A 25687-nucleotide genomic window follows, 5' to 3' on the forward strand; every position below is an offset into this window, starting at 1 on the left:
TATACCTGTACATTACTGTAATCAGTTCAAACATTTTATTAATTTAAAAACTTTTTTAAAGTCTTGCAAATCAAACTCTTTTCATGAGATATTTTTTAAGTAATCAGTTGTTAAAACTTTTATGTGAAAGTTTTTTAAGTAATTAGTTGCTAAAACTTTTATGTAAAAGTTTTTTTTTATTTTTTACAATTTTTTTAATTCCTGAATCATTTTAAACTTTACATTAAGTTTTTTTGAGAAAATCGTAACCCTAGTTTACTTTTAATAAATTTTTGCTGTAATTTTTTTAATTCAAAACAAAAACTAACTTAAAGGAAAAGTCGTCTTTATTAAGATATTTTTAAACACGAGCTTGTTTTATGTTTGAATTTTTTTAACTGTTTTTATACTTTGTTGTTTTTTAACTTTTTAATAAATTAAAAAAAAAAAAAATTATTAACTGTACTTTTTGTTTTATTTAAGAAGAATTAAATAGCGAATGATAATCAGTTTAAACGACTTTTTCTACACTTCAATATGTTTTAGTTAACTTATTGTAAATATTGACAAATTGTTTTACTGTAACTGTTTGATTTTTCATATTTCAAAGCCTTATTACGTATACTTTATAAAAAAAAATAAGTTTTATACAAAAAGTAGTTGATTTAAGGCTTTATTAATTTTTTCAATTCTTTACTTATGTTTTAACAAAAGTTTAACAGTAATTGAACCATTTTCTTTTTTTCTATCAAAAATTTTCACGAAGTTATGCAAAATTTTATTTAAACTTTGAATTCGCTACTATTCTAAAGTTCAACTTTGAAAATATTTGTTATATTCTTTAGATTTTCACTAAAAACCTCACTTTTTACACTATGTCTGACTTCAATCATATAAAACTGTGTATTCAAAAAGAGCTTTAATTTATGTTGTACTTTTTGTAAATATAATCAAAATAAAAACTTGTTTTGTTTTATTAACGCTTATATATTTCTCATCAAAGTTTTAACCCTAATACTTAAAAATAAACCCAATAGAATAAAAACACCCCTTCAACCAAGCAATAAAAAGCGAGCTATAACTTTATACAGATGCGTCACGTTAATAACGGTAATGTAATAAAAATAAATTTTGCAATAATGTAAAACTCAGATCGCTTACACTTAGAGTGTGCAAATGTTGACATAAGTGTGCATACAAGACTGTTTGGTGTGAATTACATATACATAATAAAAATTTGTTCAAATTTATAACATGTTAATGAATCGTCAGAATTAATCAATATAAAAGTATTTTCTCATAAGTTATTTTAAAAAACACTGAGCTTGAATAAAACCAAATAGTTTTTTCTTGTCAAAATCTGTTTGTTTTGACAAGTTGTAACGCTGTTCCAAGTTTCACTTGAAAACCGTTTTGTTTTTTAGATAAATTAAAAGTTATTGAACTTAAAATTCTTGCCCGAGCAAGAATTGTTATAGCAATAACTTTTAATTTTTCTAAAAAACAAAACGGTTTTCAAGTGAAACTTGGAACAGCGTTACAACTTGTCAAAACAAACAAACAAACAAAAAAAACAAACAAAGCATGTTTAATTGAGAAAATAAAACTATATCAACTTTATTTTAGTACTCTTTTCTGTAAATAAAGACTAAATATTATCAATTGCTAACTATCATTGAAAATGTGTTACACAGAAAAAAGTTTCAGCTTCGGGAATTTTGATTTGTTAACTATTGACATTTTCAGTGCTTACTTCGTTTAATTTTTTTTTTCTTGTTTTACAAGGTACACAGCATTTTAGTTTCACATGATTATTTAATAGTAGGTAACAATAACAAAGTATTAAGACACGTTGGGCACATCAGCAGACCCACGAAGTCTGTTTAGCTTTAAAAATTTAATAACTAATATTTGAAATATGCTCTTAATTTGGTGTTATAGTACACGTTAGTGCTTTTAAATTACATTATTACTGAGATTTTTTAAGTTTTCGAAGCTCAATTACGCGGCCCACAAAAGATTTTTTCAGAAAATTCTTTTCTACAAATTATAAAAGTTACTAGCTTCTCTTAGTGAAGCTAGAGTATAGTGTAAACAAATAAAAAAGTACTTAGTTGTTTTAGTTGTTTAGAACGAAGTTATTATCAATTGTTGAAAATATACATCTTATAAACTACAGCTTATTCTACAAAAAAGTATATTATCAATATTAGTGTAAAGTAATTATTTCAACTCTTTTTTTATTTTAACAATCAAAATAACGCCATCAAAACCTATCATTTACCAATATAGTTTGTCTAACTACTAGTGTTTTAAGAATTTTGGATATCAATTATATGTTTCAATAAGGTTGCTTAAACTTATATTCTTAGTTAAAACTGTAAATCGTTTTAAAATAAAAATGTTTAATTGACTAATGATTTGCAAAATGTGAGTTATACTATTTCATAACGTTTTTTTTGAGTTAATTAAGTAAAAGTACAGACACATAAAAGATAACCATAATTTTAAACAAATTAAGATTACAAAAATTGTTTAAGCTTTTAGACATTGTAAAATTGTTTAGAAAATAAAGTGTTTGTTTACTAGTGTTGTTATGTTACAACTGTAAATCAGAAACGGCTCTATCATTTTTTCAAGAGGTAGTTTAGGATTTACTTTTCAACTTTTAGTAGTACGTAATATTTATAAAATTAAGCAAGTGTTATTTTTTGTCATTTATTAGACAAATACCACTACTAAAATTAGACTACTAAATGTGTATAAAGTAGTTACTTGTTTTCGTTTAAACTTCAGATCTTCATAATAAAAGTATAAATCCTTAAGAAAGTTTTTAGTATAATATACTAAAATAATACAAATGTCTATTTTCAAGATTCATTACTAATTTATTAAAAAGTGTTAATATGTCACTGTTTTAGAATTTTATCATTTTTTAATTAAAACTACTAAAGTAAATGTAAAAGATAAACAAAAGTTTGTTTTTAATAAGTTTACCTTTTTAACACAAAACTATTTTTTTAAATTAAAAATGGCAAAAAACTTTTTTTTTATAAATATAGTTTTTTATAAAGGCAAAATAAACGGATAATGTAAAACATCTTAATGTAGGAAACTAACTTGCTTTTATTTTTATTATGTACACATTGTTAGTTGAATCACTATGTTTAGGTAATGACGGGTTCTAATTCTCAAATTATTTCAAAATAAAAAACTCAGGCTAAATGTTATTAACGTACATCGCTTTTTACTTTCTATATAGCTAACTTAAAAGTTTAAATGAAAATCTTTACTTGAAATTAAATTTATAGATATCAATTATTATAACAGCGTTTAAAATCTCAAATCCTTAAAGTTTTGAATAATCAAAAACCTTTTGACAAAAAGCTTTTTTTTTGAAAAGAAGTATATAAAATATGCATAGAAGATTTTAAAATCATAAGAACAACTAAAACATGATGTGTTTTTATCACAATGATTTTAACTTTAGTGGGGTTTTTATAAATGATTTTTTAATGCTAGTAAAAAAAAACTCTATAATGTAAAATTCTTGTAAGTCTATTAAATATCATTTCATTAGTTTTTTTAGGGTTAATTTTAAAGCGCTAAAAACTAACGTTTTTTTTTATATATGAGTTTATTTTCACAATTAAGGCTTTGTAAACAAAATTATTGACGTCATTACAAAAGTCTTACAAAGTAGTTGATTTTAGAAAAGTATAAGTTCAACATTTTCAAGAGTTCCTAAGTACTACAACTTATAAATTACTTTAACAAAAACTGTATTTGCTTTTAGCTTGTTGACAAGTTTTTGTAACAAAGTATTATAAACTTAAAAGGTTAAAAGAAGTTTATTAACAAAAAACCATTAGTATATAAAGTTTAAGTTTTCTGTTGTGTAACTTAGAATTTTGTGAGTCAAAGTTAGATACTATTGTAGTTATTTTAAAAATACCAAGGCTAAAACTAAACAATTTATCATCAATAAGCACTCAGCAGGTATTTACCGGAAGCTTCGAAAACGTGTTATGAATAATAAAATTTTAAAAAAATAAAATTTATACGAAATTAAAAATAATCAAAAAATTTAAAAAATTCAACCCGTGCAAAAGTGACTTCGTGCAAAACTGACCATTCGTAACTTTAGATATTATAATGTTTATAATTCATTAGTCTATTAAAATATGATAACCTATATAAAAAGCTTACTATACAATATTTATACTGTTCAAAAGTTCGGCAGCCTTAAATGCTGTACATTAGTTTAATAGTAATATTACTTAAAGAAGTTCATAAATTTTAAGCTTTCAATGAATTTAGTACTAAAAAAATAGCTTCAAATACTTTTGTGTAAATAAGTTTAAGGTCAAACTATTTTTTAACAAATTAATAACTGAACTTTCAAAAGTTTTGTTGCTAAGTGACGTCTTATGCGAGTAAACACAAGTTTTCTGTTTTACTCAAAATAAAATATAAATCTTAAATTATAATTTATTCCCCTTTTTAAGCATTATTGTACAGTTATTGTTATTTTTTATACGATCAAAATAACAAATTTTAAACCAGTTGTTTTGATAAATAATATGTACCAATTTTTTAATAGTAATTTATTTAATTTCTTATTGAACTTTTATAGGTATATGTACACTTATGTTTAAAAAACAATTTTTAAGTTTGACAAATTTCATATAAAAAGCGAAATATATAGTTAAACTGTATTTCCTTAGAAATTAAAGCTTACCCTATAGTGAAAAAATATATATATGGTATAAAAATAAAAACTAATTGTACAGTAATATTCCTATTTTGTACCAACATATGTTTCTGTGTGTTAACGAATCAACACACTTCAACTGGGTTCTGTAAAAAAATATTTACTGTAATGAAAGAATAGAAGCATAGAATAAAGTAGGTGTATACATTTTTTCATTAAAATAAAATATTTTTTACAGATAAAAGTTAATAACAGGTAAAATACTTAATATTAAATTCGACTGTTATTAAACCATATAATATTTATGATTGTTAAGTCTAAAATAATGTTGTTTTGTTGTGTAGTTTAATTTACTTTACTTATTTTAGACTTAATAATCATAAATATTATATAGCTTTATAATAGTCGGATTAAATATTACTACTTTTTTCTATGCTTCTATTCTTTTATTAAATTAATTTTCTTTTTACAGAACCCAGTTGAAGTGTGTTGATTCGTTAACACACAGAAACATATGTTGGTACAAAAAAGTAAGATTACTGTACAATTTGTTTTTATTTATATTCCAGTGAAGTTACTTCACTAGGGTCTTTTGTTAGCAAACGATTTAACCTATATTTTTGAACAGTTATATAAGGTATATTTATTTTATGTTCTGAATTTAAAAAATTTAAAAAGACATGGTTTTAGTTAAAACCTTTAAAAAAATACTGCTAATTTAGTTGATAAATTTCTATTTCAACAAAAATCACAATGTAATACGTCTCAAACGATTTTATAGTTAAATTTATATGGTTTGAAGTAATGTTTTGAAATTATAAAAGTTAAAAACTTTATTTAAGAAATATCAATTTTCTTTTGGTTATTATTTTATATTTATACATAAAACTATTTTATGTTCAAATACAAATTAGTTTGTTTTTCAATGCATTTAGTTAAATTTCAATGCATTAAATTTAGATTTTTGTGGTCGAAATTCCGCAACATGGTTTTCTAACGTTTAGCAGTAAAAAAATAAAGCAAAACAATAAGTCTAGGTTTTGAAACACACTTAGTTTTAAGATGTAGTAATTAATCTAAAACCAAATGTTAGCCTTTTTACAAAAAAAAAAACTAACATTTCCTACAAAAAATAAATTCTTGATTACGAAAATGGGTGCGATAGTGTTTACCAAAATCGTTGTTTGATAAACATTATAGTTAGCTTTGTTTTAACTATGCAGGTAGTTCCTTTAAAACAAAATAAAAAAGGTTAAACAATAAATTGTTATAAAGTATGAAAATAACTCTTTGAACTAAAGCTTACCTTTGTTTTACAAATAAAATTTTATTTTTTAAGAATTTTTTATTTTGGTTTATGACTGGAGTTCAGTTACATAAAAAGTAATGAAAGTTGTTAAAAAATATTTTGCAGTCTTAATTTTAAAATATAAACTAAATTTGAAGGCCTTTTATAAGAAGTATAGTAAAAATTGAATTTGAATTAATGCTAACCTACGACTTAAAAAGAACATATTCTTTTTTATTTGCAATTCTTTGTTATAAAAAATCATTTGGTAACTTTCAAAAAGTTTGTGTTTTAAATTAACATTCTATTTTTCGTTTTTTATTCGGCCTTACTTTAGATAAAGGGTCTACAATGTCGTATAATTAACAAGCCAACTAATCACACTAAGCTTACTCTATTCAAAAAAAACCTACACAGGTGGAAAGCATTTTAATTAATTTTAGCAGTAGATATTAGAAAATACAAAAATTTAATAAGTATTGCAACTAAATGCAATTGTATATAAAGATTATTAAACTAAAATCGTAAGTTATAATTTTAAATCAATTTTTTTTTATCCATTTAGTAAGTTTTTAGATAAAGTGTACATTGCAGGCCGCAAATTTTTGCTATGCGGTTTCGGGAATTGCAGTTTGCTGACCCCTGCTTAAGATCATAATTACCGTTGTGGCAATGAGCTTATTGTCTAAAGTTACTCAGGCGTAAAATTTGAATTTAAAAATAAAGTAAAACTTTTAAATGTTTAGAAATCTTATATTAGGCAACCCTGCTTTTAATTTCATTAATTAAAATTGACTTAAATACGAATTTAAACATACTTAGACTTTTTATTAGATGCTAAAACAATAGTTTTTTAGAAGCTCTAATTATTTAATTATAAAATTAAAACACTTTTATATTCGTTATGCTTTTTTTTGGTAACGTTTTTATACTAAGCCTTGTTTTTAGTTTTATATACTAGAAATCTTATGGTTCTGAATAAGTTGTAACTAAACAGAAGTATTTAAAACAACAAGGCTATCATGTGTTTATATTTCAAAAAATAATTTCTATTATCTAACAAATATTTATGACTAGCTGTTCCAGCATCTTAAATTTTTTCAATTAGTACTTTTTGATACCTGTAACTCAGTTTTTTAAATTTATAGAAAATACAATTTTAACAAAATGTAAGAAGAATTTTCTTTTTTTAGTCAAACCTGCTTAAAAGTTTAGCTGAAAGTCTAATTTATAAAGTCCAAATTTGTAAGCTATGCCGAGATTCATTAGTAAAATAACTACCTAGTTTGTTGTTTATAAATTTTTACAGGTAAGGAGTTTTCAGATGAACTAAGTTACTCCTAGTAAATATGTTAAATATTTAAATGAACTTAAATTTTCTTAAATCAGCATTTTTTTCCTTTATTAATGTTGTATATGACAGAATAAGAATAATTTGTGTTTTGGTCAAATTAAATTTTATTAATTAGTTTCAATATTTTAGGTTAGCTTATATTTTATTTGCTTAAGTCCAGATTTTTACATTTTTCACATTTAGTCTAAGTTAAGGAATTGAATCATAAATTTTCTTAGCAAAAGTTTAATGATAATTAGGAAATTATCTTACTTATAAACTTTTATTTAACTTACTGAAAATTTCTAAAATTAAAATTAACTAATTTCAATAAAACTTAACTCAAGTGAGTAAATTCATATAAATTTAATTATAAGAACTAATTAAAATGTGCATGATTAGTATCTAGTCCTAATATGTACACTGTTTTTTTAATAGATGCTTTTTTAATTTTCTATTTCATGTTCAAAATTTTTTTTAGTTGAAAATGTATAAGCTAAAAATGTTTTCATCTTATTAAAATTTAATGACAGAAGTCAAAAAACTAACTTAAATTCTTAGTTATTATTTTTTACACAATCTATAAAAAATAATATATAAGTAGTGTTAAAAACTCATTTATTTATAAAAAATTAGGTTTTCCGCATTTTTATCTAAATTGAAAAACAGGTTTTAATTCACTCAGGCTTAATGTTAATGCAATTGATAGGAAATAATTGTTATTACTGTTTTTTCAAGTTGTAAAACTTTCATTATTTGTTAAATGTTATATGTATACAAGTAATTAGAAAGTTTTTTTTAGCACACTACGCTACACTTTTTATAAATACTTTAATGAATTTAATATAAAGTAAAATATATTGATGTACAAAATGGTTACTCTAATATTGGGCACTATTTATGCTGATCAAGAAAGCCATAAAATGACTAATTAATTTAATTATTTATTTAGAACCAAACTTCAAATATGCAAGTATTAAAAATAAACTATATTATCACTGATAAAAAGTTATCTGGTAAACATGGCTATGCATGACAAAAGGTATAAAATGCAGGGTTGCCACATACTCAGGAAAACTAGGGAATTTTTAAGTTATAAAAAAATCAGGGAAGCTCAGGGAATTTTGATTCTTTTTTTTTTAAACTCAGGGCAGTTTTGGTTTTTTCTAAAAATTTCAGCAAAATTTTAAACTCTTTTAAAAAATCTCAGGGATTGTTTTTTCCAGATCTGGCTAGAATGCGGTTTAATTAATACAGTTTCAAAATTTTGTTCAAAACATTTAATTTTTTTATTTGTAAGTGCTTATTTAGAAATTTTTAAGCCTTGCGTCTAGTTCATCAATATTCTTAGAATTAGCATTGTAATTTTTCAATAAATAATATAATTTTTAAGGATATGAAAAAAATTCATAAAAGTTTAAGGTTACATAAGGAAGTTTCTAGTCACTTGGGTAAGATTTTTTGACCCAAAGAGTGGCAACCCTCAAAATGTAGCAAAATATGTCTAATTTGGCAAGTATGACAAAATAAATTAAACACTAATAACTTACTTTTATAACATGTATATTTAAAGTATTTGACCTAATAAGATAATTTAAATTTAAGGTCTTTCTTGATCAGTTACAGTATGGTTTTTATATTTTAAAAAGCTAAATTTACAAAAATATTGGTTTTATTTATTTATAATTAATTTTGTTGTAAGTTTCGTTTCAATACTCGATAAATGTAGCTTACTTTTACCACGAGTAAAGAGATAAATTATATCTGGAGTGACAATTTGGCCCAAAAAATCTCGAAAAATCTAGAATTTGAGAAATTTTGAACAATAAATAACCTGGTAAAACTTGTAATTTTGAACATAAATCACATAGAAACCTGAATTTTTAAACAATTATGTATATAATTTTATGAAATTTAGATAAAAAAAACAATCCACTAAATAAAAAGATTTGTTTTTTCATAAAAGTTTTTTAAAATGAACATACTTAAAGTAGCATTACAGCATCTTTTAAATATTTTTATACCATTCCAGACAAGTTCCACCTCAATTAAGTTTATACTGAAAATAAAGAAAAAATTTTTTTTTAAACCTGAAAAAAGTTTAAAAAGCCTGGAAATAATTGACAACTTAGATATATATATAAAAAATATACTACTGATTTGTACAAAAAAATAAAAAAGGCTTTTGTTTTGATTTAAATAATTTTTAAAATAAATTTAAACTAAAAATAGACCCAAGAGTGTGTATTTTTAAACACCTGGAAAAAATTTCTCAAAAACCGGTGGCAACCTTTAATAAGGGTTTTGAAGAGTAAGAATTAATAATGTGTATTAATATTATACATAAAGTGTAATAGTTTTTGAGCAAAGGGCATTTAAAAACAATACTTCCTGCTAATAGAGCTAGGACTTACAGCTTTGGATGAAAACTGGAACAGGTCAAAACATTTTTTTTTCCTAATCAAGTATATTTTCTAACAAGTAGTTCTAATACACATAACTTTTTTTTACCTTCTTTTGATGATTTCAATGGTTAGTACTTTTATGTTTTTTTTTTTTGCTATAAACAATTAACACTAATTAATACCAAAACATTGATTTGCTATCTATTATGTCTTTCTAAGATAGTGTTTTACATAAAAAATTCAAAGATAAAGAAATAAAAAAATATATGAGTTAAAATTTTTTCTAACTTAACTTAATAAATTGCAAAAAAATATCAGATTACTTGAAGTTTGTTTTTATATAACTTATACACCTAAAATTTTACATAAAATAAGTTATTTTGCAGTTACTTATCAAATTTAGGTTAGTGTAGAAGTGTTTTGAAAATTGGATGGTTTATGCAACTTTTTAATTAATTTTTTTTTCTTTAAATGTTGTGTTTGGTTGTCAAGCCGTTTATAACTTTTATTGAATAGAAATCAAAACAAAGTATCTTCTTTAAAATTTGAAATTTTGAACGAATAGGAAAGAAATAAATTTTACAGAGAACAACTTAATAATTGATTCTAAATTTTATTGCCTACATCTTCAGATATTATGAAGAAATTTTTACAATGAGTCCTAAAATACTGTTTATTTTCTAAATAGGTTCTGACTCATAGCTGGAGATGTTAATATTTAAAAAATCAAAATCATACCCTAAAGAGGATTGCTAAAAAACCTCAAATTTAAAAAAAAAACTAGAATTAAAAAAATTTTCAAAAAAAAACAAGACTTTTAAACAAAAAAGGTTATAAATAACTATAAGTGAAGTAGAATTATTTCGATTTGACACAAAAACTTCATCATCTAGACATGTTTTTTTGTCAGCTTCATAAATAATTTTATTAAAAAACACATTTAATGAAGTTTTAATATGTCTTTTCAATGTCATTATACTTTCTAACACAGGTTTTTACCTTAAACCTAATCTTTAACTAAACAAAAACCCTAAAATGTGTAACTTTGAAAAGCTGGAAAAATTTAGTCTATCAAAAGCTTGTTGTATGATAATCCGCTAAGGTATGATCAAACATTGTTCTAATTGAGCTTGTTTCACGGCATACAAAAGTACAGGCTCAAGTTTGGTAGTTTTTCCTCGATGTTTTTTTTGTACAGTAATTTGAATAATTTTTTTTTCAGTAAAACTAGACCAAATTAATATTATCATTTTTATACAATACGCAGCATTAGTTTATATACTGATTAAAATGTCTTCCGATCAAATAAACAAAATCGAAAACGAACTCAACCAGTTGGAGTTGGTGGAAGCTAGAAACTCTGAAATAGAACTAGTTATTCCTTATGATTCCTTTGCTAAAACTGAGAGCAATTCTGACAATGATCAGCAAAAAATGTCATCTTTGGATGCTAACGAGTCGGTGCAATGCAAAGTTGTAAAGAATGTTTCTGTAGATGACGTTACTCTCGCAAAACGAAGACTTCAGAAAGAGTTGAAGGATTTTAATTTAAGCCCATTAGGTTACATAAGCGCTTACTTGAAAGAAGACAACTTGTTTGAATGGGAGGCGATGATTCAAGGACTTCCGGGAACTCCTTTTGAAGGCGGAACCTTCATTTTAGACTTGAGTTTCACAGCTGAATATCCGTTCAGGCCACCGAGGGTTACTTTTAAGACCAAAATATACCATTGCAATATTAACAGCGATGGTTATATCAGTTTAAACATACTTCGTACTGAATGGGTCCCGTCTTTGACCATAGAGAAAGTTTTGCTGTCAATTCAATCTTTTCTCACCGATTGCAACCCTGATGACTGTTTTGTGCCAGAAATAGCAGCTCAGTACGTCAACAATCGCGAAGAACACGACAGAGTTTGCAGGGAATGGACAAGGAAGTATGCAACTGAAGAAGCTGACTTTTAGTGACGTCATTGAAAGAAATACCGTAACTTAATTGAGCATTTATATTTATAATATGTAATGTAGTATATAACAGCTAGTATGTTCTTAAGTTGAGTAGTATTTCGATAAAATAAACTTTAGATAAAACAAAGATCTGTCTCTATATATAAACGGGGAGTTGTGAACAAGGCTGCATGAAACGAAATACTTTGAGTAACCAATTCAAGTTTTTTTTATTTAAGTAAAACTTAATGCTTCAGAAGCTTCGTGCAACATGTTTATGATCGCAATGATGGTTAAAAAGTTAAAGGGTTTCAAGTTTTGCTTAAATTTGTTTTTTTATTCACAAAACTAGCATTTGTTTGAATTTACTAGAAAGTTATTAAATGTAGGATTACGGCAATTGAAACATGGTGTCTTTTTATCATAATGATTATTTTGTTAGTGGTGTTTCAATAACTCTATAGTGTAGATTTTTTCTTTTTTTATTTTAATGGCTAAAATAGTTTTTGTTTTCTAAACTTTTAAAACTAAGCCCTTGTAAAAAAATTGATAATAAAACTGTTATTTTTGTTACAAAAAATATAATTAAATTGTAAGTTTAGATAAAACAATTATTAGATGTTTTAAAAATTTGATGGTAGAAAAGTAATAGATTAACACACTCAACTCTTCTTTAACACTTTTAAAATGTAAATTAACTTTTACAAAATCTGAATTAGCTATCAGCGTGTTAACAAACTGCGGTAACATAGATTTAAAAATTCAAACGTTTAAATCAGGGTTTCCCAAACAATTTTTTCAAATGGCCCCCTTTGAAAAAGTTATAAAAACTATTGCCCTCTCTATCAAAAAATCACCACTTAAAGCAATTAAGACCTTTTTTTGCTCTTCATCAACAATTCCAAAATATCTAGTGTGAGTTTCACTTGGCCCACTTTGGAAAACCCTCGTTTAGATGATACTTATATTTTTAAATAACAACTTAACTTAAACAATAAACTTTCTTTATCAAACTGCCACATTTTTTCTGAGTATCAAACGAAGAGTTAACACACTTCAACGGTGCTTTGCAAAGAAGTTAATACTGTAAGAAAAGAATATAAGCTAATGTATGTGTAAATAAGTACTGATTAAAAGTAAGAATAAATGCTGTAGAATAATGGTTAATATAGATACAAGACATACTGTTAAATCCTACTGTTATAAAACTGCATGGTATTTGTAATTATTATATCTAAATTATGTTAAAGTAAAACAAAATAAAAATATAAAGCACTCACATAAAATTTGTAGAAGTACTGATTCATAAGACTAAATCGTTGTTACGCATTCAAAATTAATTTGATAATTATGTCACAACATTATGTTCTAACTTATTAACATTAAAAAAACTTATTTACCTACCGTTGCAAAACAGGTGAGTTATTCTTTGCTTTTTGGAAATAAAAATCAATTTATTATATAAATTATTTTAAATACATACGAGGTAATCTACTGTAAATAAAAAGAATTAAAAAAACAAACATTAAATACTAAATTAATTCAAATTGAAGTGTCACAAAATTCTGTATACATATCAGTTATTTATAGTTTCAGGTAATTTAAGCTATGGAAACTTGATGTTATATCTATTAACAAAATGTTTATAATGGTTAAAACTGAATTATAACATAAGTAATGTAAGAAACAACTTAAAATAGCAATTTTTTTTTAGTTTAAGACACTTGCACGCAGACCCGAAAGAAACAACTAAAATTGTAGTAAGCATTCGAAGCCCTGACCAATAATTTAGTTTTAGCACCGTGCATAAAAACACTAAACTTAAGCTGCATATACATTACATATTAGTTGAAACACTTAATTATCAGCCGGGTTGTAAACTAAATAAATCTTATACAGATGTTTTTAGTGCGAAATAAAATTGAGACTTCAGCCATTCTCTTTTAGATCATTTATTCAAAATTTTTTAATTTAATTTATGATATAAAAACCCAAAAGCCATAAAAATATTCTTTAAAATTCAGCAAATCTTCAACTAAGAGAATTTATGTACTGTAAAAAAACCTTTACCAATCTAGAAAATAAATTTTACAAGCCGCGAAGAAAACATAATACAAACAGTTTCCTTAGCAATTAAGTAAATCATAACAACAATAATATTTGTGTAGGAAGCTATTGTTATTTGCATAGCGCACAAAGGGCGTTTTTAATGGCTTGTCAAGCATGTAATGTTTTCATAGGAGACGCTCTTTATTACTCAAGCTTCGATGACAATAGTGTTAAATATGTTGTATTAAGCCGGTATTTCTTATTGAATCTGGTGTATTACAGTGCTCATAGTATTTCAATAAGCCATCTTTAAAATACAATTTATAATGTATTATCGTTGGAAAATAGCGCAAAATAATAGTTGTTGGAAATGAAGTGTGGTTTTTAGTTAGCTTGAAGGGAATTGTTTGAACTTTAGGTTAAACTAAGGAAGTGCAAAATTAACTTTTAAATTAAACTTTTAGATAAATCAAGCTGTTAAAAGGTGCATTTATATCATTATAAATTACTATTGTATTATTTGAAGCAATACAAAAATAGAGTAATTTAAACAGTGTGGGCGTACGGGCTATGATTTAAATAAGACTTTGCCACAATTATTAGTCATATGATGGAATAAAACAAACTTAAATTTTATTTAAGCACGTATTTACAGGTTGCCTCAATAATAGCATCTAACTTATAATAAATTTAACACTGCAAAAAACGGAGAAAGTGTTCACCACACTCGGTAAGGTGATAAAGATAATAATCATGCACTTAATGACGTAACAGACGTATAGTAAGTCAAGTGCATTGAAGAGATTTAATTATTCATCACTAGTATGAACTTAACATCGTTCATTGACTTTAACATAAAGCTATACTGACCTTTGTTAAGCATATATTTAATTTACGTATATTTCACAGGTATGAAATAATTTAAAACTTTATTTTTATTACATGACGTATAATCTAGTACCTCTGTTTTACTTTATAAAAGTTGTTTAATCTTAATATAGATTGGAGACAAAATCTCTAATAAGTAAACCTTGTTAATATGAAAATAATTAAATTCACGGTTGTAAATCAATCAACAACTTATGAAATTCTCTTTAAGTTTTACACCTCAATGACGTGTTATATCACATTTTGAAGGGCAATAAACATTAAATCAATCAACAGTTTGTTGTTTACTTTTTATGACATGTAGCTATTATTAATTTCAAATTCAAGATCTAATTACACAAAAACACACGAGTTATCTTACAAAAGGTTTATTATAAAAACATAATTTCAATTTACAATGTAACGAATGTCAGAACATTTTAAATATTTAACTTATTTGAACTTTTTGATGGACTCTTCCAACTTGGGCGCGTTGGCCCCGACCATCTCACCTACTTTCTTGCCTCCCTGTAGAAAAATTAATATTCAATAATGTTAACTAATTAATCAATTAACATTAATACTATAGAAATATAAGTTTTAATGATTGTTTGATTGAAATCTGTATTTACTTCTACAAACTGTAATTTATAATAGTTACTTTTACCTACCTGTGTATAGTTGAAAGTGGTTTTAATTTATTTAAACTAATAAAACTATTTATTTAATAATGCAGTAAACAATATTTATATACTTAAATTAAATTTTATAAAAAAAATTTTTTCTAAAAAAAGCCATAAAATTTATCATTTATATATATAAAAGATATTGTAATTAACAAAAAAGTACAAAATTAAGACTACTAAAAACAAATTAAAAAACTGTAAAAAAAGCAAAATTTTGTTTGTATTACCACTGGTTTTTAAAAAATTTCTACTAGGCTTTCGAACTTCTTTGAGATTTTTGAAATTACACGTTTTTTTGTCTATTTATAGTTTATAGTTAAGGTAAAAACTAAGTTTAATAACTAGGTCAAGTAGTATACCAACATTTGAAAAAACTGTAAAGCTACTTTAAAGTCTTTTGATAAAAAAATTATAATGACAACATTGTTTTCTATCTTTATGATAAATTTCTTCTCTTCAACATGTAAAAATTAATTAAAATTCCTGGTTTTTGTGCAAAGTTCTAGGTTTTTTCGAAATTTCTCATATATCAGGTTTTTCTAGCCTAAATTGTAAAATTTCAGGTTTAGTTTCCATCCCTATTTAATCTTACCCAGCAAAAATACACTTTAAATTTCAAGTGAAAAAAGTGTCTCTGATTTTAACACCCTAACATATTGAAAATGTAATAAAATAAAATTATTTATTGTTTATTTAAGTACACATATGCTGTTTTAATAAACATTTTTGATCAACATAAGTTCAAGCTACAAACCCAAAATATTTTTTACTACATTATCTATTTCAATTTAATGCCAAGGTACAAATAAATATATTATCTAAACTAAATTTTATATCAATAAAAGTTCAAGGTACAAAGTAAAGAATAAATTGTTTTTATTAATTAGAGTTCAAGGTACAAATAAAACATTATTTAAAATTAACTCATATTATCAATTTAAGTTCAAGGTACAAAGTAATGAAACATTTAAATTATTTTTTATCAATGCAAGTTCAAGGTACGAAGTAATAAGCTATTTAAATAATTTTTTATCAATACAAGTTCAACGTACAAAATAATAAAACATTTAAATTATTTTTCTATCAATATCAGTTCAAGGTACAAAGTAAAAACATCATATAAAACAACTTTATTATTCATATACTTGTAATGCATAAATTTTGTAAATAAAACAATTAAAATTCTTAAAGAGCTAATATTACATGAACAGTATTAGAATTAGGCCAAATTTATTTTTAAACTTTCTGTATTTAAATAAAAGTTTTTTTTAAGAATAATTGTAAAAACTAAACTACTTTTATAACCTAACTTTTTATTAATATTTTGCCTATTTATCATTAATACCTAGAACTTTATAAATATTTATCATAGTTTTCAAAGGGGATGTTAGGCATACAAACTCCTTATGTTGTTAAAATAAAAAAAATTAAAACTTGCCTAAACTTAATAATTTAAGGACATTGGATTAAGTTAGTTAGTTTATACATTTACTCAAATATTATAAGAGTAAATACTTCATTATAAAATAAGGATACTTAAATTTATAATCAATAAGTCAAGTTTTTTTGTTTCAAAATTTACAAATTGAGAAACTTGTACTCTATTTTTAATGACAAAGAACATGATTTCCATGTCATGAAAGTAAACTGATACATGATCAATAATATAAGCCACATAAAAATACCCAGTATCTTTATAAGTTAGTTACTTTATTATTTGAACTAAAGTATTTTTAGAAATTAGTTACTTTTTATTATGAACTTAAGTATCTTTAGAAATTAGTTACTTTTAATTATGAACTAAAGTATCTTTGGAAAATAGTTAGTGTTTATTACGAACAAAAGTATATTCCAAAACTAGTTCCTTTTTATTATGAACTTAAGATACGACAATTAGCTTACTAGTTTATCTAATATTTAACAAAATTCATTGGACAACCTTTAAAAAGTTACAACTTTGACATTTACTGACTGAAGACATTTTTGTCTAATATGAATTGAAATAACCTTTTAACACAATTATCAAAATCAAAAACTTAGACGTAGTATTTATATTCTGAAAAACCTAAAGTATTGTCAAAATACTATTTGAAATTCAGCATATCCTTATAACTGTATCAAATAGATATAACAGCATTAACTAAATCACCTCCCAAAATACGGAAGTTACTTTAATTATTAAAATTTAAAACAATTATTTAATAGTATTCACATGACTATTAAAATTTTGTTACCTATGAAAATATACATTTCTTGTAAAGTCAGAGATGCATGCTAAATACATATACTAATTTAAATTCTTATTTTACTTTAAAAGAAGAAGTAATCACCTTGAACATTACTATTAAGGCCATAGGGGGGTTAGGCCATAATTTTTACAAGTTGATCTTATTTTATAGAGTTTTTACTAAGCTTCAAGTTGCTTTTTACCGTTTTTAAAAATTCGAATTAGTTTTTGAGATATGACCGGCCAAAGTCGGGCCGCATAACAGGTTCCTTATGGGGAAGGAAAAACTAAAACGGCGAAAAAAGACTAATGCATTCAAAATCTATCTCCTCCTTCATTTTTTAAGCAATCTTCTTCAAACTTTTACAGTCTATCCTTTATACAATAACAAAAAAACGTTATTTGTGACTTTAAAAAATTTCAAGTAAAAATACCTTTTTTTTGAAAAAAAAAAAATTTTTTGATAAAAAATCACTTTTTTTTTTTAATTTTTGTCATAAAATTTTTATTTTTTAAAACTATTAAAATTCACAAATAACGTTTTTTTCTCATAATGTAAGGAACATTTCCTGAAAATTTGAAGAAGATTGTTTGAAAAATGAAGGAGAAGATAGATTTTAAAGCCCGTTTTTAAAAACTCGAGAAAAACGGCTTTAAAGTTACCCTTTATATACCCTTTATAAAGACAACCCTTTATATAACCGGTCATAAAAAAAAAGTTACTTAATATTTTTGAAATCTAAAAAAAGCATCTGAAAGATTATGAAATTTACTATAATATAAGTCTATATGTTATTTTTGGTCAAAAAATGGCTTCTACCCCCCCTATGGCCTTAATCGGGGTTTTCCAAAATGCGTTTTATTAGGGGAAACAAAAGGTGATATCTAACAAAGAGGCGACTATTAAATTTAGTTCTGGAAACCATAATATGGTCAGAGAAAGAAATGTATACGATTAAAAATATTTGAACACATAACAGCCAAAAAAATTTGTAAAAGAAGAAGGTTATACATCCAAGTAAGCAGAGTACTAGTATATACAAAAACACAATTAAGTAAATCAAACAAATGCAAACCTTGTAAAAGAAGAAGGTTGGCATGGCGGTGATTTTCTCCTTCTTGGCAACGTCGTCAGCATCATCAACGTCGACTTTCAGCAAGATGACCTGGTGCTCTTCGACAAACTGCTTCAATCTGTTAATATATTATAAATGAATTCTGATGAAAGTACAGAGACTAGTTGAGCAAGATGACTTTGATAAATTACATTACATACTCAGCTTTTCATGTTTAACAACACATCTTTAGTTTTAAATTTAGAGATGATTTTTTGTTAAGCAAAACAGTTTCAACTTAATTGACCATTAATTGAAAGTTACTAATAAAAAAATTGTAACTATAATATACAACACCAGAGAAATAAAGAAAAAGACTTTTACAACTTGGTCAACTTTAGAAAAAAAAATCAAGAAGATATAGCTTTAACAATTTTGAATCAAAAAAACTGTCATCCCGAGTTTTTACAAATCCTTCAAAATCAATGTTCTTAACATTACAAAGTTAATATTATAAAATCAAGTTCTTTAACAAAATTATTTTTTAAATAACAAATATTGAAACAGGGTTGCTAAAGGTTTTATATTAAATATCTTGCAAGTTTTCTGAATTTCTTTCAAATTTTTTGGTCCACTTTAGTACAAAATTTAACTTAGTTTTAAAAAAAAATCTTAAATAGTACAGCAACTTTAATAAGATACTGTTAAGCTATAAATGTGTTTTACATTGTTTTTTTTTATACAAAAAAATACCTTTTCAATAGATTTTTTGTATCTTATCAAAGTTTCATTACTTAACAAGTAAAATTGTTTAAAATAACATATTTTTTTTTTAATTTTAGTAACTTATGTTCAAAATTCTAGGTTTTTTTCAATTCTCGAACTTTTGGTTTTATCATGGTTTCAGAATTTTTTAAAATCCGGTTAAAACTATGTATATCATCTAATCTATAAAAGACTGGCAAAATTCCTAAACTATCTGGAGTTCTTAGAAGGTTGGTTTTTGACAAAATTTCTTCATATTTTTAAAATTTCTTTCAAGTTTTTGAAAGTACTTGTTTTTGAGTCTATTTTTAGTTTAAAATGAAGTTTAAGGTAAAACACTTTATTTCATAGTATAACCACATTAAAAAAATACACTAAAGCTACTTAAAATCTTTTTCTTAATAAAAAACATTTTGATGAAAGCAAAATTTGTTTATCTATACAATAGATTTTTTGTACCCTATCAAAATTTCAATACTTAGCATGTAAAAATTTATTAAAATAAGTAATTTTTGTTCAATCTTCTTTTACAAAAATTAGCATTAGCTCTAAGTCTATTACCAAAACAAAGTTTATTAATTTAGTCCTTAAAGATTTAACTATATTAATTTTCCTCTAGAAGTAAAAAAATTTTTATATTGTTTTTAATAAACTAAAACTAATAATATTAGCTCTTATTTTAAAGCTTAAAATTTATAGTATTCAACACCTTTTATAGAATAAAAAATCAATTAATTTTTAAGATGTAACATGTTTTTTAAAACATTTCTGTACAACTATATGGACCCAAAATAAAACTGAAAAAAATTAAGAAAATTGTTAAAAGGTTGTTAACGTACAGAGAAGTTACTAAAACATCTAATTAATCAAAAAAGAAACTTTTGGAGCAATCTGATTACATGATATGTTGTATTAATTAAATAAATTGATGAATGTTTAAAGAAAAACATTTTCAAAAAATTAAACATATATTGTGGCAAACAGACTGCAGTTAATACATGTTTTAAAAAACCTTTTATTTTATACAAAAATAAAAAACTTCACTACATCAATTTATGTTTTAATGTTTAAATATTTCAAAATGAATAAACAATTTTCCAAAAACCAACTTGGGAGCGATCTGCTTGCAGGGTCCGCACCACTGAGCGTGGAAGTCAACGACAACAAGGGTCTCTCCTGCAGCCTTCAACTGCTGATTGTACTGCTCAACTGATTCAATATCCATTATAAGTTATATATTTGCTGAAATAAAGCATTGTCAATATTGTGTTTCACCAAATAATTGTGAATAATGTTGTTAGTGTTACATTTTATTCCTTAATGATAATTAAGCTTATTTTGAAGTACAATTAAGGAATATTTAACAATAGTTTCATTTTTGCCATGTTTACTGATTAACTGATTTAATACACATTTTTAATTATATATTAGCTGTTAGAAAACTGAATGTTATTTAAAAACTTATAATGGTGAACAACTTTTTTTACTGTTTTTACATTTTGTCTGTAAAGAAAGAACTAACTTTTGTTCTAAAAAAGTGTTTTGTATACTGCTCAACTGATTTAATATCCATTTTTATTTAATTGCTGTTAGATGTTTAAACGTGTTTGAAACATTTTAAACAATATGAACCAAACATTTTCATAGTGTCAAGATTAAAATTCTACAAAACGACTACAAACTTATTGGTTTAAAACTATTTTAGTATGGTTTATAGCACCATTTCCATTTTTTAATAAGTTAAAAGCCACATGACATCAAACAAACAAATGATGGCAGCTCTGGTTTATAGTTGTTAAGTAGTGTCAATATGAACACAACTGATTTTTAACAAAACAAAATTGTGTTTATAAAACTTGAGATTTATTTAAACAAGTAGCTTTCAACTTGGGCTGTAACTTTGTTTGTTGAAAAAGACAAGTCATCAGAGCAAATATTGACATTCATGAAGGAGAAAGTTTACTGAAGTTTACATATACAAACATGTATGTTTTTTAATTACACATACACACTTTCATCACACCTATAAATATTTCTTGTTTGCAGAAAAAAAGCTAAAATATGTAACAATTTCATATAAAACTAACTTATTAAAATCTATTTAATTTTTACACATAAATATTAACTTTTATTTCTTATATAAATTGACAGAATTAATAAAAACAGTTTAAATGTATTTCATAATTCATAAGAAAAATATAATAACAGGGTTCGTGCGCAAAATTTTTTTTCATTTAGCCTGACTGAGACCAATTTAGCCTGACATTTTTTCAAAATGAGGAAATTCTCTTTAAAAGTCATTTTAGGTATTGGGGGGTCTTGATAAGTAATATTGTAGTCTTTGACTTCAACCAGCTTTATCTCAAAAATATTTTGAGCTTTAAAAATCTGCAAAAAGCAACTCATAGCTTAGTTACAACTCATTCAAATAAGACTAAATTGTGAAAAAGGTGATTGACCCCCCTCCTATACCCTTAACATAACAAATTCAGTGATAAGTTTTAAATTAAGTGTCATATCTAATAAAGTTCTAGTTTGAAAATTTACAATATATCACTAAACACAATTGTTCATTTTAATTACACTAATTAAAAACTTAATAACCAGAAGATTTAAAAAAAAAGATGAGCATTGTGTGTTTTATTAAAATTTCTAATGAAACGCTAAAATAACACGAGTATTAAAATAAGTAAAAATTGTTTACTATTGTATTTTGACTAGTACTTAAAATTGATACATAATTATAAATCCTAAACTCTAAATAAATACAGTGATTGTTGATGTTGTATCAGATTTGAAAAGCTGACACTTAAATTAAAAAAAAAACCTTTAATACTTTGTTCTTGTAAAGAAAAATGAATTGTACCTAAAATTTATACTCCTACAAAACTTAGTACTTATATCTTAAATCTAAGTTTTAGTGTTGAGAATATCTCTAACAACTTTAAACAATCAGTAAAATATACGAATAAACTGCTAACAGTTTTAATCTAAAAAGTATTTGGTATAAAGCCTTTAAATTAGAAATTAAAACAGTTCAACTAATCAAGCTCTGAAAAACATAGCTGATGTAAACAAATTCAAACAAACAGCCAAGTTTGAACTAAACTGTAATGTTTAAGGGCATAGGGGGGTAAACACCCTTTTTTGGTTTTTGATCTTATTTTGTATAGTTTTTACTAAGCTACAAGATGCTTTTTACAGATTTAAAAAGTTCAAAATAATTTTTGAGATATAGCCAGTCAAAGTCAGAGGCAACAATAGGATCCTTATGGGAGGCGCAAACTAAAACAGCAAATAACTAGAAATCACTAAAAATCTATCTCCTCCTACGTTTTTTGAGATAACTACCTCAAATTTTCAGGAAATGTTCCTTGCAGTATTTAGAAAATTCTGTCGGAACAGAATTTTAAAAAAATTAAAATTAAAAATTTTATAACTAAAATACAAAAAAAAAACTGTTTTTTTTGTTTATTTTTTATATAAAATTTTTATTTTTTATTTTTTTCAAAATTCCTTCCGACAGAATTTTTTAAATATATCAAGGAACATTTCCTGAAAGTTTGAGGTAGTTATCTCAAAAAATGTAGGAGAAGATAGATTTTTAGTAAAATAGTCTATTTTTGCTGTTTTAGTTTGCGCCTCCCATAAGGAACCTATTGTTGGCTCCGACTTTGACCGGCTATATCTCAAAAATTATTTTGAACTTTTTAAATCTGTAAAAAGCATCTTGTAGCTTAGTAAAAACTATATAAAATAAGATCAAAAACCAAAAAAGGGTGTTTACCCCCCCTATGCCCTTAAACTGTATTTATTTCATGATTTGTCATAACCATGACGTATATAATCTACTAAAAACATATTAATTAAGATTCTTAAAAAAAATTTTAGAGATTCAACAAAAGATTTTAAGCATTTATTTTTACAAATACTGACTGATTTTGTCTTTAATAAGTAAATCTTTATTTAGAAATAAATTGACATCTCAATTTGATCTTAAAAAGATTTCTCAATTTTTTTTAATCAAAAATATTGAAGCATTTGAACTGATAACAACTGAGATTCTCAAATTTTTAAATAAAAAACTGATTTAGCCTGACGTTTTTCAACTTTTTTCAAAAAAACTGATTTAGCCTGACTTAGCCTGACGCGCACAAACCCTGATAATAATTTGAGCATGGACACAATTCATTTTGCTAAATATAAGAATTATTTTAACTTGTTTAGTCTTTTTTTTTAAGCTTAATAATAAAATTTATTGAGATTTTAAATACATTATGACCTAAAAAGGAACAATTTTTTTATATCTCTTCAAGTTTGCATGAAGGGATACTTTTGCAAACGTTGAAAAACTTTTCTTTTCCCACTTATTATTTTTATTTTATTATATATTTACTGTCCTAACATTAATTTTTCTTTTACTTTCACAGTTACCCCTAATCCTTACCCTTGGTTTGTTTTTCTTTTTTAGTTAGTACATTTTTTTGCTTTTAATTTGTTTTTAATTTTTTTTTTTACAAGCAAATCTATTTTTAAATATGTCTTTTTCTCTGCTGTCACCATTTGCACTTAAATTTACTGTAGTGTTAAAGTACAGTCTACGACAACAAACACTGCACTAAATATGAAATTTTTAGAAACTATATTAAATTTGATCTTGCCTGTTTTAACAAAGGGTTCCAACCTGAACATAAGTTAAGATAATGTGTATTAATAAGAATTTTTTTTTAATTAATTAAATATTATTTAGCTAAAAATTTACATATTTTTTCCAGCATAACTTTTCATGATTTTAATTTCAGGGTTGCCACTCCTTTTTTCAAAATTTTTCCAGGTTTTTCAAATTTCTTCCAGGTTTTTAAAAGTACACATTTTTGGGTTTATTTTTTGTTTAAAGTTAAATTTAAGGTAAGAAACAGTGTTAATTAGTATTAATTAATTGAAAAGATACTGTAAAGCTACTTAAAATGTGATTTTTAATAAAAATTTTTTTGGTGATGACAAAAATTTTTTATCTATATAATAAATTTTTCAAGTCAAACCGAAATTTTACTAGTGAACATGTTAAATTCTTAAAATTTCCAGGTTTTTTGTTCAGAATTCAGGTTTTTTCAAAATTTCTTAAATCCCAGGTTTTTCCAGGTTATTTTTGCCTAAATTGTCAAATTCCAGGATTTCAGGTAAAGTGGCAACCCTGTAATTTAAAAACTACTGGTTTTTAATAAATTCATTCAAGGTTTTTAAAACAGAGTTGCCAAAACATTTTTGAAATTTATCCCAGTTTTAAAAGTAGATGTTTTTATATAAATATATAAGTTAAAATTAAGTTTGAGGTAAAAAAAATAATGAAAAGATACTGTAATGCTTATTTAAACGTATTTTGTTTTATACAAAATTCAAAATTACTTTTTGTAACTACTGTTTATGAAAAATTTTTTGTATTTAATCATAACTTCACTATTTAACATCCAAAATTTGTTCAAAATTCCAGGTTTTTCCTTTTTTTTTTAGCCTTAATTGTCAAATTCAAGATTTTTGGTGGACCTATTAAAAGCTTCTTTATTTATTCTCAGCAAAATTTAAGATTTAAAATTGTGTTAATATTATTGGAAAGACACTGCAAGCAAGATTGAGAAAAGTTTATTCAAAAAATGGTTTTCTGTGACCTTAAACTGTCATCCAGCATTTTTTTCAATTCCTTGAAAAAAAATAATAAACTTTCATAAGTGATAAAAATGAATATCTTTAACAAAAAATTAGCTTAGTACCTAGCACAATGTTGCACCAATATCAAGCTAAAATTATATTTTGCTTGATGTCCTTTAAAACCATAAATCTAGGCTAAAAATCAATGTTTTAAGCCTAATACGTTAAGTCTAAAAAGATATCATGTTTTAGTCAAGCTTTATAAATACAATAAAAATATAACTTGTTTATTATTAATTATTAAAACTTAAATATTTAATCACTTTTAATTTACAATATTTTGATCAATATAAAGTATATAATTAGTGATATAATTGCTGTACATTGTAAAATAAAAGCAATTATATGTATATGGTGTGTTAGTTTTATACTGTTTATGATAAATAAGTTTAAAACAATTTAAGAAAACAAAGAAACAGTATAAACAAAATATTTATGTTTACACAACTTAGGTTTTCTTAACAAAATACAAATAGCCTCAAGTATTAAATCAGAAATGTGAAAACAATTTTTAATAATTTTAAATCTTTTTAAATTATAATTACTTGCACAATCAAGGTTATTTATTAAGTGTTCAGCAATAGCAGATCTTTTGGATAAATATTCAGAAAGATCTTATTCATATGAGATAAAGAAAATTCTGTTCAAAATAAAAATTCAAAATAC

At 24.4% G+C, this 25687-nt stretch overlaps 1 protein-coding gene and 1 pseudogene across 1 annotated transcript; one reads left to right on the forward strand and one right to left on the reverse strand.

The window, feature by feature from the left end:
• Window positions 1–11009: 11009 nt before the first annotated feature.
• LOC145832167 (ubiquitin-conjugating enzyme E2 2 pseudogene) lies at window positions 11010–11684 on the forward strand (annotated as a pseudogene).
• A 3271-nt stretch (window positions 11685–14955) lies between these two features.
• On the reverse strand, window positions 14956–20559 carry LOC145831780 (thioredoxin-like). The gene is made up of 3 exons (XM_082939117.1): window positions 20425–20559; window positions 18572–18689; window positions 14956–15110 (listed from the first exon to the last, which is right to left on the reverse strand). Exons 1-3 carry the CDS (start codon window positions 20538–20540, stop codon window positions 15036–15038), a joined length of 309 nt encoding a protein of 102 aa, XP_082795243.1. The 5' UTR covers window positions 20541–20559; the 3' UTR covers window positions 14956–15035.
• Window positions 20560–25687: the final 5128 nt, after the last annotated feature.

This window comes from Thalia democratica, chromosome 3 (genome assembly GCF_965202585.1).
Source record: "Thalia democratica chromosome 3, ktThaDemo2.hap1.1, whole genome shotgun sequence".
NCBI lineage: Eukaryota > Metazoa > Chordata > Thaliacea > Salpida > Salpidae > Thalia > Thalia democratica.